General features: G+C 40.6%; 1 protein-coding gene across 2 annotated transcripts in view; it reads left to right on the top strand.

The window, feature by feature from the left end:
- Nucleotides 1–2,031: 2,031 nt before the first annotated feature.
- Nucleotides 2,032–17,584, top strand: part of retreg1 (reticulophagy regulator 1) — a 35,920-nt gene continuing 20,367 nt past the window's right edge. Inside the window, exons 1-3 of one of the 2 annotated variants that reach the window (XM_066687390.1) lie at nucleotides 2,032–2,518; nucleotides 6,094–6,200; nucleotides 7,246–7,276. In XM_066687390.1, the coding sequence (XP_066543487.1) occupies nucleotides 2,205–2,518; nucleotides 6,094–6,200; nucleotides 7,246–7,276 (452 nt within the window). In that variant the 5' untranslated portion in view covers nucleotides 2,032–2,204. Of the gene's footprint in view, nucleotides 2,519–4,594; nucleotides 4,767–6,093; nucleotides 6,201–7,245; nucleotides 7,277–17,584 lie in introns of those variants that run through there. The other variant, XM_066687398.1, reaches the window with a different exon arrangement.

A 17,584-nucleotide genomic window follows, 5' to 3' on the forward strand; every position in this document is an offset into this window, starting at 1 on the left:
ATGTGGTCGATGCCCTTCATGATTTTGAAGATTTGAATCAAATCCCCACATAGTCTCCTCTGTTCCGGGGTGAAAAGGTTCAGTTCCCTCAGTCTCTCAGTAGGACATTCCCTTCAAACCTGGAATAAGTCTGGTTGCTCTCCTCTGAACTGCCGCCTCAGCAGCGATATCTTTCTTGAGCTGTGGAGTCCAGAACTGTACACAGTATTCCAGATGAGGTCTAACTAGTGCATTGTACAGTCTTAACATTACTTCCCTTGTTTAAAATTCTACACTTTTGACAATATACCCTAACATTCTGTTTGCCTTTTTTATTGCTTCCCCACATCGTTTGGATGGGGAAAGTGATGAGTCCACATAAACTCCTAGGTCTTTCTCATGCAATACTTCTTCCAGTTCTATTCCTTCCATAGTGTAATTACAGCAGACATTTGTATTGCCTGCATGTAATACCTTGCACTTGTCCACATTGAATTGAATCTGCCAGGTGTCAGCCCACAACTGAATATTAGCTAAGTATTGCAATGTTGCAGCAACATAATTTACATTGTCACAACATTGTACAATGTTGTGGGAACATTGTGTGTTAGCAGGGGCTGGATTGCACACAGTGGACCCCTGGACGATCATCTGTTAGCTCCAGGGGCCGACGGCAGTCCCAGTCCTGCTGGAGGGATGACACCAGAGCGAAGAAATTAGGAAGGGCGCTGGCTTCATACCTGCTAGTAAGAGGAATCTGGTGTGGCAGGTTCCAATTGGAGTCTTCCTCAGACATTGGCCAAACACCCCATAGCTAATAGAGCCCAGCAACTCCCAGCAAATTCTGTCAGCACCTCTGACCCTGAAACAGACAGTTAAGAGAGTAGCAGTGCATCTCAGTGGAAGAGGAAGGAAAAGAATTAGAAGGGCAGCTCAAAGCCTTACACACCCTCACAGGTCAGAATCTGGGAGAGACTCTGCATGTGCATAGAAAGGGAATCAGAAGTGAGAGAGAAGTGTAATTCTGACATGCAGAAAAATGATAAAGCAAGACAGTTTATTAAAGTCAGATTTTTATTATTATTATTATTATTATTATTATTATTATTATTATTATTATTATTATTATTGTTGTTGTTGTTATCTGATGTGGTTATCATATTTGTTGAATTGGGTTTGGCATAAACTAAGCATATAATATGATACAAGAGAAAGATTGAGACAAATGTATTGAAGGCTTCTGCCATACAGTACCTGTACTACCAGACCTACTAGTATAGGATATATTACTACTAGTATGTTTGTTACAAGGTAACTAGAAAAATTACATTATATTTACTTAGTACGATGTGTTCCATCCATCCATCCATTTTCGAAACCACTTATCCTGGTGAGGGTTGCGGGGAAGCCGGAGCCAATCACGGCAGGCATAGAGCGCAAGGCAGGAATACACCCAGGATGGGGCGCCAGTCCATCGCTGGGCATAGTACGATGTATTCTTCATGTAAATTATTTGCAGCTGAAGAGGTGTTTGGCATAATGCCAGGGTCTCCAGCCCAGCTCCTGGAGGACTGCATTGTTTCCAGGTTTAATTTCACACTGTACTCATCATGGTCTTAATTGAATGGGTTTAACTCACCCTTCCTGTTTTTGAGTGTCAGTGTAAACCTACTAGGCTGTGGCTCAACGAGGTCAATGAATGGGGGACCCATGCTGCTAATTTGGCAATGTATCTTATGTACATTGAATAATGATTAAATAAATTAATGTATGGCATTTGTTTCCTATTTGCCTTAATTTAAACAATTAAACAAACGTAAATAAAGGGATTCTAGTTCTTCTAATCAAATGTAACTGTCTACATTTTTCTCCATGCTCAGAAGACTTGTGCTTGTTAAATTCACAGTGCTGAACACTTGCATTCCCATTGACATCAGCTCTAGACGCTATAACCCCTCCCCCCCCCCCCCACCCATTATTAAACACACACACACACACCCCACTTCTTGCCAGCGTCACTTAGTCTTTCACCATGACGTCATCGTCCTCCAGAGCAACCTTGGCTGCCTCTCGATGACATCAGTAAATCAAGCCGACAACAAAAACAACAACAGACAGGCTGCTGTCAGGTTGGCAATACAGGACAGGCGGGTCGGTAATACCAATCGCCCACTACTGCTAAATAATCATCTTGACAACAAAAATAAGAATTGATCCATTTTCCCATGGCGAGTCTAGGGAGAGGGAGAGGGAGGAGGAGAATCGAGGATGATGCTGTAGCGGCGGCGGCCACTAGACAGGGTGACCCGACTGCCGTGGCTGCAGAGAATATGTGGAGCGACGACAGAGCCGCAGCAATGGCAGAGTACCCGGAGAAAGAGCAGGATGAAGCGAGGGAAGAGCAGGCTACGGCCACAGTAGCAGCTCCGAGGCAGCCCGCTGACAGCAGATCTCTGCTTGGCCACATCGCAGACGCGACAAGCTGGCGGAGACCGCTGCGCAGCTCACTGACGTTCCTAGCGACCAACTCGGTCTTCTGGTAAGAGCCTGCATGCTTTACCGCAGGACAGGACAATACAACGACAAAAGCATAAAATGCATGCATAAATACATAGAAATATAAAATAGCAACGACAATAAACATGTTATATTGTACACCGGCACGATTTAAGTCGTTGCTTAGCTACATATGCAATATAACAAGAGTGAAAGCTGAACGCGTTTAATAACTAGGTGTGTTTATATTTTGCATCCAACACACCCATTCTGCAAACGATTAAAGCTTGGTAAAGTACTATCTCTAAAACAATACAGGCGTTTTCCCCATTTTATTTGGTGATAAAGAGACAACACACATCTCTAGATTATAATAAACTATGCCCACTGAGGTTTGTTTTGATATCCAATGACGTAAGAACATGATATGCAATATATAGGTTTTATAGAATTCGTGTCGTAATTTAATCGTGTCAAAGCATTTAGGAGTGTCCTGCATTTTCACAGACCATTTCTTGATGAATTGTATTTTACGTCAATAATATTATAATAATAATAATGATAATGATAATAATAACACGTGAATGCCCTTTCCCAATTTAGGACAGATTTTTCAGTGTGTTGTTTTCTTTAAGCACACTCCAGATTATTAAAACACACCATCAATTAAATACATAAATATACCATCAGATAAAATTAGGAATATTGACTGCAACAATTTTGATTTCACAGACAAAAACAACAGGAATACTGGGAGTGAACATCACGTGTGCTGATCTGTGGTACTTGTAATTATAATGCAAATTCTCTGCACAACTTCTTATTTATTCAAATTCAAGTTATTGTAAATTAACATTGTTAAGAGGCCCAATTTTCAATGCTCTCTCTCTCTCTCTCCCCCTGAAAATAGGTCAGGAAATTAAATGCACTCAGATATACATGTATTCAATGTGGGTCTTAGTATGCGAAGATTAGCCTGGCTCAGATAAATATTGTGAGAATGTAAAATAAGTTGCTTTTCAGGCTGAGACCAGAGTCTTTGAATATCTTGTATGCTCAGTACAAAGAAAGATCGCCTTTTTATTTTCACTTTGTAGAAATAGCTGAGCTGGAGCCTGTATTAAACACTCCCATTAATTATGTATTGCCTCCCAGAAAACATAACCCAAATAGACAAACTATTACAAAGTGTTCAGCTAATTATTAATTTTTAAGTTTACTGCCTTTGCCTGTGTTGACAGATCCTTAGCTGGGTACAGTTTTGTCATTATTTACAGACAGTGAATGGAGTCAGCTTCTCAGTGACTGAAAGGAGACTCTGCTCTCGGTTTGCACCTTAGAACAGTAAATACTTTAGGCACCACATGTATCGCCAGTGCCTGGAGACTACAGGGATTTTGCATTGGGGATGTGTATTGAACACCAGAAGAGCAACATTGTTTGCCAATTTGTCATAATGTGCTGAACAAGAATAAATGGCTGTTTGCAATACTTTAACACTTCAAACAGATAATGTGTTTTGGTTTTGGTTTGTTGTACTCTGACATGTAAGGAAAGTGTTATTTTCTTGTTGTGTCTTTTTATTAAAATGTCCTCTCCCCTTCTCTCTCACTCTCTATCTGTTGTGCCTTGCTCTGTCTCCCCCTTTTTTCTCTCTCTCTGCCCTTGTCTCTCTCTCTTCCTCCATCCACTATCTATCTATCTATCTATCTATCTATCTATCTATCTATCTATCTATCTATCTATCTATAAATCCTCTCTGCATATTTGTGGATTCTTACTGATTAATCTTAAAGGCAATTTTCCTGCCTGGTTAAAATTGGAGACGAAAACTCTTTCACTTTTGGTTCTGTTGATTCCACACAGAAGAGAAGACACAGGAAGTGAGTGCACACAATGACTGTGTTTACAGGCTGCTGAAAAGTCATGGCAGTAGAGGTCGTGTCATTACTTTTTTTAAGGTGGCATTGGCTGAATTACAATTGTACAGTGTTTTGGTTAATACTATACTGCTTTAACATTGAACAATTCCTGCATTGGACCTTTCTATTTTGTTATGTTGAGTTTGGTTTAGGGCCTAATTTGTATTAAAAAAGAAAACAAAAATAATTTAAAACTGTAACCAGCCATGACCACCTAAAATGAGTCCTGCCATTCCCTCTGCAGTCATTAAATATTTACCAGCATGTAAACACAGCCAGTGTGTGTTCAAATAATATAAGTGAAATGTAAGTTTCACAGTTAACTGAACTTATATTTCTAATAAATTTACAGTCAGCTGGGGTTGAGGGGTAAGAAGGTGAAAACCTGAACTGTCATTTACACTGAAAACAATTAACTACTAAGATTCTCGTTTAAAAATAAAATCAACAATGTACTTCTGCCTTTTTTCAATGTCTCTGTTTCGAGACTGGTACTTGAAGCTTGAACACACTGCTTTAATTCACAGATAAATCTGGTTTTGATAACACATGACTGGAAGGGTTGGCCTGTCCAGCAATTTCTTCTAACTATTGCAAATCCGTGTATAAATACAGATGAAGGTCAGGTTGAAATATGCAATGACTGGACTTCAGTAAATAGAAGGCCGAGTTTGAAAGAGACACACCTGTTGATTTGGGACCTGTACATGTTACTGGGGAAAATGTCAAACAGGCAGATCTTTAGAATTGTGTGTTTACTTATGTCTAATTTGGTGGGCATGTTTTTGTGTGTGTATTTGAATTTCTGTATTTGGGAGCATCATTACATTTCTAAGATGTATGGGAATCTGTGCAGTAGAAGGAAGATTTGTTAGTGTCTTTCTGGACTTGGACGGTTGATAAAACGCTGTATGGATTCACTCTTGTTCCATGTTGGTGTTTGTGAAAGTTTCTCCTGGGCCCCAGATTTCGCAGCAGCTCTATTCAGTGTTAAACTGAAGCACTGGATAGAATTGATTGATCACCTGTTACTTTGACTGCTTGCCAGCATGTTGTCTTTTCTCTAAAATTGCTGTCTACAGGCCAATTATATCTGGATTGTTGCTCATTTTGGGGAAAATTGTGTGAGTGAAAGCTATGAATTCTATAATTTACTATGATTATTATGAATTTATTAAACATGATACTTAGACTGACCCCCATGAAAATGACCACATTTGCAGAATGCTGAAATGAACTTGAATTACACAATTATTTAATACTTTTTTTTTTCTTGGCTTTACTGAGCTTAGGAGTTTTTTTGTAGCTGTTAAAAGACGGCTTCAGACAGTTCAGGACTCATTCCTCAATCAAAAGCAAACAAACAACGATAATGATTTGGACAGTGTCATAGAGGAACTACTTATAGAAATTCACTTTAAAGCCAAACCTCTTTGGTTTGTTCCTTTGAATGCACTATAAAAGCTTGCATTGATACCCAAGACTTTCTACTTCATTATCTTCTGCATCTGAGTAAACATTATTTGAATCACTAACACAATATTTTACATATATACTACATCAATATAAAAAATATCCACATAGCTTCATTTTGTGTTATTTTTTATATTATTATTAGTAGTAGTAGCAGTATAATTACTTTTCTGGTTGAACTGGCTGGAATAGTTTTCTCATCACCAGGTTCCTTTTCTCCTAGGTTTGTGGCGCTGAGCTCCTGGAGAGTGTATTACCTGCTTGCCTTGTCTTTGGTTGGTCTTGTTACGGCGCAGATGGTGAAAGACTTAGCACTGTCCAGAACCAGAGGTACGCTAGAGTTAACTCCAGTATAAAATTGGGTAGCCTGTGCATTATCTCAGCCAAAATAGGGGGCAAGATTGCATAAGGCTCAGAGTGGTTCTTTTTTTATTTACTCACCCAAATATGTACCCTGTCCAGAACATTTACACAAAACAGGCATTCCGTGTTTTAGTATATAGGCTCTTGGTTTGCTCAGGGAGATGTCTGCATCAGAGTTAAATACCCAGCAGACTTTGCAAAAGGACTGGGCAGCCAAGCAGGCTTGCAGTCAGTGTGACTGTACAGTAACTTTGGCTTCAATTTTAGCATTACATTATTTGTCAAATCTTTCTTACAGTCTATCTCTTTCTATTTATCTATCTCCCATCTAAAGGTTGATGTCTTCTTGTGTCTGTATAACAGGATTTGTGTTTTTAACTCATGATTGTCTTATATATCTTTTGATGCTGTATTGTATGGTACACTCTTTGGGCTCTGCTCTCCAGCTCTCAGGCAGAATATTTCTGTTTCTTTCTCCCCCTGGCTCCAGCTATTCCATCTCAGTCTCTCTTTGCTCTCCCTATTCTGGAAGTGGTCTGCTTCCTATTTAGTTCAGTCCGGGGGTCACTCACGGGAACGCTGTGCTTCAGGTGTTCCCAAACCAAATCATCCCCCCAGGGTTTTGGGGAAGGCCAGTGCTACCCATCATGGTCATGTCTCACCCTCCTTAGCACAGGATCACATATATATATACATATATATATATACGTATACATATATATATATACATGTATATATATATATATACATATATGTATACATGTATATATATATATACATATATGTATACATGTATGTATATATATATATGTATGTATATATATATATGTATGTACTGAGTAATATAGAGAGGAAAACCTAATATTAAAATCCCCACATTTTCAAGAATAAAATAAATCCTTAAACAAATAAAGATAAAATAATTCTTAAGCATGTTTTGTATGCTGTTTTGTTTTGCTAAACTGCACTGTTTCAATAAAGCAAAAAAACAATAATGTTTTCATTTCTCTAGGTGCCCAGCTGTGGCGCAGTCTCAGTGAGAGGTAAGAACCCTGGTGTTATGTATTTGATTGGTACTAAAGGTAGGAGAACAGGCAGTGACGTATTGGAAAACAACATGTGAGATAAAAGAGTCCGCTGTAGTGACCAGTTTGAATGCAGCACATATCAATACTGTACTGTTGCAGAGAGAGGTCTGTAAAATTCCTGTCTACCATCTATTACTGTCAGTCTGTAATAAAACAATATACCTAGGAAAGGAGAGCACCAATCCATACTACTGGAGCATTCTAGCTCTGCCATGGAGGCCTAGGTTTCACATTTCAAGGCCTAGATCTTAAAGAGAGTTTTCTTTTTTTCCTTTTTGTCAAATTTCTGACTATATTTTTCCTGTCAGACTTAATGTAAGTCAGCAAGTAAAACATGTAGACTTAACCTTTTGCATTGTCAATGGGAATAAAACTGCTGTCCTTTTCTTCTTTATTATTCATATGAAAAATGGAAATGCTCTACATTTTAACTGAAGTATACAAACTGACTCTGTCAGAGAGGAGAAAAACACCATGGAAAATTCCTGTCCTTGCAAATAAATTAATAAATAAAACAGCCTAAATCTTTTCTTTTCTGAATGTTGAAATAGCCCTGCAAATCTGCACAGTTGGCTGCCGCTTTGTATACAAAGCTGACCAGGCTTAATGTGCTCTGTGAGACAGGAGTTTGTTGTCACAGTTATTACCGCAATTAATTTGGTCAGCAGGCAAGTGGGCTGGAATGCCTTCTTTCATGCAGAAAACTTCTTAATCGTGGCATGCTTCTGCAAAATGTTTTACCAGTGAGTTTAATAAGGATTTTAAACTCATGGCATTTCATTTCCCAGAACCTTACAGCACTGAATATTTAACAATTGTTGGAGGCACTGGGTCACCCTGACCTGACACCCTCACAAGAGGCTGGGTGGTTGCAGGTGTAATAGATCACTTTCAATGTGATAATTAAGACCCTAAAACTATGGTGAGGTTTAAGCTTAGGGCTATTGCTAGTTTTTGAGTTAAGTATAAACCCTAACTGTACATTAGATTAGATTTAGGGCTAAGGGTAAGATTAGAATTCATATTAATTCAAAGGGAGATCCTAACCCTAACCTGGAAAATAAGGTGGGACTTTGGGTTGGGTTATGTTTCAGGCTGGAGGTATGTTTAGGTTTAGGGTTAGGTGTAGGGTAAATGTTATGGGTAACCCTAAACCTCATCCCATTTTAGTTTGTGCACTAAAAATGCAATCTTAATGCTAATGCTCATCTAAGCTTATTAGACCATGTAACACTAACCCTAGCCCAGCACAAAACCTCACTGTAGTTTTGAACTGTGTGGTAATGAAACCTGTAAAGTTCTCAAAATAAATACAGAAAATCAGTTGTATTTGAAAATCAGATCTATAAAAGGAGAATCCATATATTTAACTACGGTGGCTGAAAACAGGTATACATTTCCGCTTAGAGACAAGGTTTTCTGTGCCATCTTAAAAAGAATACATGTGCTGGATTATTTACATTCTTGTCAGTTGGCTGGGTTTTTTTTAAGCAAGTGTGCAGTTTCCTTTAAGAGTGGCTGTTTTTTCAGGCATCATATCTGTGACCAATTTTGGCTTCTACCTAAAACAGAATACTAGCTTTAATCCCATATGGAACACAATTTTATATTTTAAATATATGGTTGAAATATGTAGTCTTTATATTTTTCATTTGCCAAAATCCCCCCTTTTTATATGTACTTTATTACATTTCTTAGCAGACAGTGTGGCATAATGAGTGGTGAGGGCTCTGAACTCATTGATTAATCCCAGGCAGGGGACACTGCTGTTGTACCCTTGAGCAAGGTACTTTACCTAGATTGCTCCAGTAAAAACCCAGCTGTATAAATGGGTAATTTTATGTAAAAATAATGTGATGAACTACAACAATCGTGAGTCAACCTGGATAAGTACATCTGCTAAGAAACAATAAAATATATACTTATAATATATGGGATGTATTTTAACTATTTCTTAGTTTGCCACCCGTGTATTTATTTAATAGGTTGCAAATATAGGTTAATTTAAGTTAATTTCGACAATATTCTTTCCACTTATAAAATACATATGTGGATGACAGAGTAGAATATATTTAAAATACATCCCACATATTACATTATGCATGAAAGGGGCCAGTTTGTGAAAAATATAAGGATCACACATTTCTTCCATATATTAAAAAAATATATATATTTTTTTGCTTTGGCATGCATCAGACCTTTAAGAACAAGTAAAAAGGGGATAGTTTCAATTAAATAATGCCAACTTGTACATTTTCAGATTACAGCTGTACTATTCATGTTTATAAACACTACCACTACCAATCGGGAGAAAATAATAATAATAATAATTGCTGAAGTCATCCTTTTTTCCCCCCAGAATTCAAGCCATGGACAGGAAATAAGCATCTGTAAGACATGCTGTCTTCCATAGTGCAGCAGCCATTTCTAAAATAAAGCAGTAGTTGGGAGCACATTAAAGAAGCGTAATTAGAATGGAAAAACCAAATACACAGCTACAATACTGATATGATGAAATGAGCATTAATTTAGGAGGCAAGTAAACCCTGGTTTAAGACAAAAAAACAAAAAGGAACAAATTGATGGAACTTACATGACTGTGTATGTCATGGTTTCCCCCCGCACTTCTCCAACTTGCCACCAGAGGTCATCATCACCAGACTTCTAACCATGTCATTCCACATTCCTCAAACCCCAGTGCCCTCTCTCTCACCTCCCTCAGCTCCCATTCGCTCAGCACAGCCCAGTACCTATTACCTTCCGTCTCCTGCCCTGTATATAAACCCCTTGGTCACTCCAATCATTGCTAAGTCTAGTCTTCTCTCGAGTTGCTATTCTCAGTGTGCCCTCTTGATTATTGATTGCCTGTTCCTTGACCTCCTTTTGTACATCGGCCTACGATTCCCAGATTCTCCCTGCCAGCCTGTTCGCCTCATCCTTGACCCTTGCTTGCCTTATCGACCTCGCCTTCGGATCCTCCTGGACATTGGCTTTTGCCGGCATTGTAGCCCATCCGCCTCAAGGTTGTACGTGTTGTGGCTTCACTAATGCTTTGCTGCATACCTCGGTTGTAACGAGTGGTTATTTCAGTCAAAGTTGCTCTTCTATCAGCTTGAATCAGTCGGCCCATTCTCCTCTGACCTCTAGCATCAACAAGGCATTTTCGCCCACAGGACTGCCGCATACTGGATGTTTTTCCCTTTTCACACCATTCTTTGTAAACCCTAGAAATGGTTGTGCGTGAAAATCCCAGTAACTGAGCAGATTGTGAAATACTCAGACCGGCCCGTCTGGCACCAACAACCATGCCACGCTCAAAATTGCTTAAATCACCTTTCTTTCCCATTCAGACATTCAGTTTGGAGTTCAGGAGATTGTCTTGACCAGGACCACACCCCTAAATGCATTGAAGCAACTGCCATGTGATTGGTTGGTTAGATAATTGCATTAATGAGAAATTGAACAGGTGTTCCTAATAATCCTTTAGGTGAGTGTACATATAATTATTTTTGTACTTACAAGCTAGTACGTTTAAAGGCAGGCAGCAGACCTGCACCGGTGGCGCAGATAAGATATCTACTTCCCGTAATATAAATAAAATATTGTTAAAATTAACACTGAATGGCTTGTTATTTTATGTTAGCATAAAATATAATTGTATTTTAATTTAAAGTGCTTCGGCTGTTAAAAATAACTTATTTTATGTTAGCAAAAAATATTTGTATATTTATTTTAAATGCTTTGGTTAAGATTATTTTGGCTTTAATTGTTAGAATAATTTGACATGAGATCATACGACATAACAATGTTCTAAAGGACTAATTTAATAAATGCATATCATTAAGTTTGGACTTGCGTGCTAGTGCACATGTGAGGACCCCTGTGGGGGCTCAAAGTTGATCCTCATCAAATGGCAGTGTAAACGCAACACCACTGATCGTGATCAGATGGTTCTGATACATTTGATCCGGATCAGAAATGGCAGTGTAAATGCACCTAATATATACTACCAGTCAAAAGTTTTAGAACACCCCCAGTTTTTCAGTTTCTTTTGAAAATTGAAGCAGTTCAAGACCAGTGAATAACCTGAAATGGTACAAAGGTAAGCAATAAACTGCCAGAGGTTAAACAAAGTTAGGTTACCAAAAACATTTCAGAGTTAAATACTGTGTTACTAAACCCTCTTAAGCATTATTTGTCTGTGTTACGCGCAGAGCGTTAAATTTTGTTAAACAAAACTATTCCATGACCAGTAGTGTAGATACACTTGACACTTATTAGTCACACTTGACACATTATTTGGCACTCTGAACACAAACCTATAACATTTATAATTTTGGGGCTCCATTAAAAAACAATTAATTATCATTGCCTGAGCTACTGGTCTTACAATACATAGCCTAAAACAGAAACAAATGTGCTGTTTGACTGCCAGATTTTGTCTATCTTCACGAAAAAGGCATACAGGGGAGCTGGAGAGTTGGAAAGTCAGCTGCACCTTTTTCAATTTGTAAATATAACTCTTCAGAGATAATTCACATAATCTGTTTGGATATAAAGTCTTACAGCTGTCATTCAAACAGCACTGAGAGTTCAGTTGATATGAACTTGACAAATCATTTGATGATAATAATAATGATAATTGTTATTACATTAAACAATATATTTAGTTCAGTATGTGGCTTTTGAGGGTGATCAGACCTGAAAACTTGAATCAGTCTAAAAAATAAATGTAATTGAAATGCATATTCCTAATTTATTGGAAGGTTGAAAATATGAATTCCATAATCAGTGCTGTATGTTTTTAATATCAATATTACTGTTTTGTATAGGCTTTGACACAAACTAAATACATGATATCATATCATGGTATTAAAGATCATGATAATGTAAAGCAATTTTTATCCACTATTTAGATGTCCTTTAGGTTTGTGTGACTTTATGTTGTCAAAACATAACATTATAATATACCATTCATATTACTACATTCCAAAGAAAAATTAAATATTGACAAATAACAAAATACAGAGAATAAAGACATTTAAGTTAAATGAAAAATATTAAACTGTATTCACGCATGCAAAATAATACGATTCTGAGTTGATAATACGTTTCTACAACCTTTTTCTGATTTCATATTAGTCGAAACGATACGTTGCAGATGCAACCCCGGTTATCTAAGAAAGAAATCACTGCCCAAAGGGGATTGGTTTAGCATGTTACCATAGGAACCTCCGCTACATTTTATCATATCATAGAGCTGCCTATAGGCTCCTGTGTGAGTCACTCAAATAGTCCCTTTCCTGTTTCCTGTTTGTATATAACATGATGCACATACAGGAACTTCCAATTTGCTGAAAGACTTGGGCTGTGTTCCAAATCGCACACTTGTTCCCTCATTCCCTTCCCTTGCAGGGCGGAAGTACTACGGTGGCCATCTTAAGGGGTGTCCCAAACCCTTAGGGAACGAGTGAAGGGAGCCTAATTGAGCTTTTTGTGTCCTTCAATGCTCCCTTCGGCAGAGTGTTCAAAAGAGTACACTTTTTCGGAAGTGTTTTAGCGCTGAAGTCATAGAACTCTTTGCGCAGCCTGGAACTCCCACATGACCTTTCAACCCTTGGGCAGTATTTCCTTTCTCAGATAAACAGGGTTGCATCGGCAACCTATCATTATCTTTCTAATCAGAACCACTGCCCAAGGGGGAGGGACTACTATATAGCCAAACTGTCACAAGGGAAGAGGCAGCAAGCTGATAAGGGAGCCTGCCCCGAGGCATAACTGCTAGGGACCTCGACAAACTCTAGATTGAAGTTGCAGGGGCCCCTCAGGGCCAAATATGGGCTGCCCAGAAGCGAAGATTGCAGTCACGCTGTACTGGGAACAGTAATTCAAGAATGGTGTACAAAGCGGGGCAACATGAGTCAGTTCTTGTGCCCTCTACTCATCACAGTAGCAGTGGCCTCCTGCTCCACTAGCGCAGTTAAGGGTGGTCTACTTGCACAACATCATACAATGCGGGGCAACAGAGCAAATCTTGTGCTCTCCGTGTAACACAGTAGTAGCAGCCTCAAGCTCTACTAGCTTAACTAGGAGTTTGACCCCAGATCTACTAGTACAGAATCATATAGCACAGGCAACAGAACAATTCTTGTGACCTCCGCATAACACAGTGGCAGCGGCATCCTGCTCCACAAGTACAGCCAGAAGTGGGGCCACAGATCTACTGCTACAGTATTTTAAAAAAATGTAAAAACAGGAGGACAACAATTATTGTGCCCTCTGCTCAACACAGTAGCAGTAGTCTACTGCTCCGCTGGCACAGACAGGAGTGGGCCACAGACCTACTGTACAAATGAACGGAATGAAACCAGAGCGGGGCAGCAAACACTCTTGTGCCCTCAGCTTCACAGTCACAGTGGCATCCTGTTTGACTAATGCAATTAGGAGCAGGATACAGATCTGTCATCAGAAATTATACACACTGTGGGCTAACAGCACTGGGATATCCTCGGCTGGATACAACAACTATATACAGGGCGGCAACAGGAGAAGACTCATGTAGCTACCACACAGCACAGGAGCAGTCATCTTCTGCTCAACCAGCAAACTTAGGAGTGGAGGGACAGCAAGCTCTACTGGTGCTGTTATCAAGGCCGGGGCAACAGAGACCAGCTCACGTGCCCTCCGCTAATGATAGTAGCAGACAACTCAACTGTAATGTAACAAATTAACTATATACACTGCAGGGTGCAGGAACCAGCTCATGCACCCTCCGCACAACACATGAGCTATCTCAGCACTGCTAGATGCGGGGCAACAGCAAGCTCTACTATGTTGTAACCAACTAACTATATACACAGGGGGGCAACAAGTGTCAGCTTGAGTGCCCTCCACTGGATACAGCAGCAGCGGCCTCCATCTCTACTAGCACAGCTAAGAACAAGGAACCACAAACCTGCTATCCAAGGAACTATGTACATAGCGGGGTACAGGGCAAAGCACATGCACTCCTGTGACACAACGTAAGCAATACACAGTAATGAGCGAACTATATACAGGGCAGCCTCGTGAGACAACATACCCGCGAGGCTGCTTGACAGTCTCTGGGACTGTCAAAAACCAGGAGCAACTCCCATGGGTGCTCCCAGTAGGAAGGGAAGCGTGTCAACATGGTTCCATCCAAGGTGCTCACCAGGATGCGTTAACAGGGTTAGACAGGGATACAAGAGGCCAGGAGCCTGTGCCTCATAGGCTACTAAGGCTCAAAACAAAGCCAAAACCGGGTTCCCAATGGAGGGGGCCAGTCCCATCACATCCAGCCTGTAGAACTACACTGCAGGAGGCCATCGCTGCATGAGTCTTGTAAGCCAGTTCACACCGTGTGTGCCGGGGGTACCAGGGACACCAGGCATTGCGATGTGCAGGGTCCAGAGGGCCCAAGGGTAAAAGGCCACCAACCAAAGAGCGAGATGTCCTACAGCTGCATCCTCGGGCTGTAATAAGGGCTCAAGCCAGTGGAGGAGATGTCTTACGATAGGCTGAGGCTTAGGCCAGGCAGCCGTGCCTTGAATTTACTGCGACTGCTTGCTGGAAGGCAAAAACCAACACAACGACTAGCCTACTAATATATACACCGATCAGCCATAACATTATGACCACTGACAGGTGAAGTGAATAACACTGATAATCTTGTTATCATGGCACCTGTCAGTGGGTGGGATATATTAGGCAGCAAGTGAACATTTTGTCCTCAAAGTTGATGTGTTAGAAGCAGGAAAAATGGGCAAGCGTAAGGATCTGAGCGACTTTGACAAGGGTCAAATTGTGATGGCTAGACGACTGGGTCAGAGCATCTCCAAAACTGCAGCTCTTATTGGGTGTTCCCGGTCTGCAGTGGTCAGAACCTATCAAAAGGAAGGAAAAGCGGTGAACCTGCGACAGGGTCATGGGCGGCCAAGGCTCATTGATGCATGTGGGGAGCGAAGGCTGGCCCGTGTGGTCCGATCCAACTGATAAAGTTAATGCTAGTTCTGATAGAAAGGTGTCAGAACACACAGTGCATCGCAGTTTGTTGCGTATGGGACTGCGTAGACGCAGACCAGTCAGGGTGCCCATGCTGACCCCTGTCCACTGCCGAAAGCGCCTACAATGGGCACGTGAGCATCAGAACTGGACCACAGAGCAATGGAGGAAGGTGGCCTGGTCTGATGAATCACAAGTTCAAGGTGTTGACTTGACCTCCAAATTCCCCAGATCTCAATCCAATCGAGCATCTGTGGGATGTGCTGCACAAACAAGTCCGATCCATGGAGGCCCCACCTCGCACCTTACAGGACTTAAAGGATCTGCTGCTAACGTCTTGGTGCCAGATACCACAGCACACCTTCAGAGGTCTAGTGGAGTCCATGTCTCGACGGGTCAGGGCTGTTTTGGCGGCAAAAGGGGGACCTACACAATATTAGGCAGGTGGTCATAATGTTATGGCTGATCGGTGTATATATATACACTCACCTAAAGGATTATTAGGAACACCATACTAATACTGTGTTTGACCCCCTTTCGCCTTCAGAACTGCCTTAATTCTACGTGGCATTGATTCAACAAGGTGCTGAAAGCATTCTTTAGAAATGTTGGCCCATATTGATAGGATAGCATCTTGCAGTTGATGGAGATTTGTGGGATGCACATCCAGGGCACGAAGCTCCCGTTCCACCACATCCCAAAGATGCTCTATTGGGTTGAGATCTGGTGACTGTGGGGGCCAGTTTAGTACAGTGAACTCATTGTCATGTTCAAGAAACCAATTTGAAATGATTCGACCTTTGTGACATGGTGCATTATCCTGCTGGAAGTAGCCATCAGAGGATGGGTACATGGTGGTCATAAAGGGATGGACATGGTCAGAAACAATGCTCAGGTAGGCCGTGGCATTTAAACGATGCCCAATTGGCACTAAGGGGCCTAAAGTGTGCCAAGAAAACATCCCCCACACCATTACACCACCACCACCAGCCTGCACAGTGGTAACAAGGCATGATGGATCCATGTTCTCATTCTGTTTACGCCAAATTCTGACTCTACCATCTGAATGTCTCAACAGAAATCGAGACTCATCAGACCAGGCAACATTTTTCCAGTCTTCAACTGTCCAATTTTGGTGAGCTTGTGCAAATTGTAGCCTCTTTGTCCTATTTGTAGTGGAGATGAGTGGTACCCGGTGGGGTCTTCTGCTGTTGTAGCCCATCCGCCTCAAGGTTGTACGTGTTGTAGCTTCACAAATGCTTTGCTGCATACCTCGGTTGTAACGAGTGGTTATTTCAGTCAAAGTTGCTCTTCTATCAGCTTGAATCAGTCGGCCCATTCTCCTCTGACCTCTAGCATCAACAAGGCATTTTCGCCCAGAGGACTGCCGCATACTGGATGTTTTTCCCTTTTCACACCATTCTTTGTAAACCCTAGAAATGGTTGTGCGTGAAAATCCCAGTAACTGAGCAGATTGTGAAATACTCAGACCGGCCCGTCTGGCACCAACAACCATGCCACGCTCAAAATTGCTTAAATCACCTTTCTTTCCCATTCACAGACATTCAGTTTGGAGTTCAGGAGATTGTCTTGACCAGGACCACACCCCTAAATGCATTGAAGCAACTGCCATGTGATTGGTTGGTTAGATAATTGCATTAATGAGAAATTGAACAGGTGTTCCTAATAATCCTTTAGGTGAGTGTATACATATATATATAAAATATATGTCAAATAAATATATAAAAAGTGACTAGTTTTGCAAGTCTTTGTGTATAGAAATCAAAACTGGAAATGAGGCGTAGCCAGAGCTCTGGGGTGCGGATAGCACAGTACAGCTTTTTTGTTAATAATAACAACAAAATACACACAAATAAGACTAATAAATGTAGCGGCTCATGGGTGGCAATACTATTTATAAAGCCAGCCAGCTGAAAACAACATGTTGTGATTTATAAGATTAAAAGACAACACAAAAACAGAGGATCTTACATGTCTTAGAGTGCCAGGTGAAAATGGCAAAGAGGAAGTTCCTGTGTGTGTGTCACGTTATTTACAAACAGGACACGGGAAGGGTCTGAGTTTGAGTGACTCACACAGGGGCCTATAGGCAGCTTTGATAGAAAAATGTTTTTGATGAGGTTCCTATGGTAACGTGCTAAACCTCGCCCCCCCTTGGGCACTGCTTCCGATTTGAAAGATAAACAAAATATCATTGAACTACAACCTCACACAACTTTG

This window comes from Amia ocellicauda, chromosome 2, assembly GCF_036373705.1.
Source record: "Amia ocellicauda isolate fAmiCal2 chromosome 2, fAmiCal2.hap1, whole genome shotgun sequence".
NCBI classification, from domain to species: Eukaryota; Metazoa; Chordata; class Actinopteri; order Amiiformes; family Amiidae; genus Amia; species Amia ocellicauda.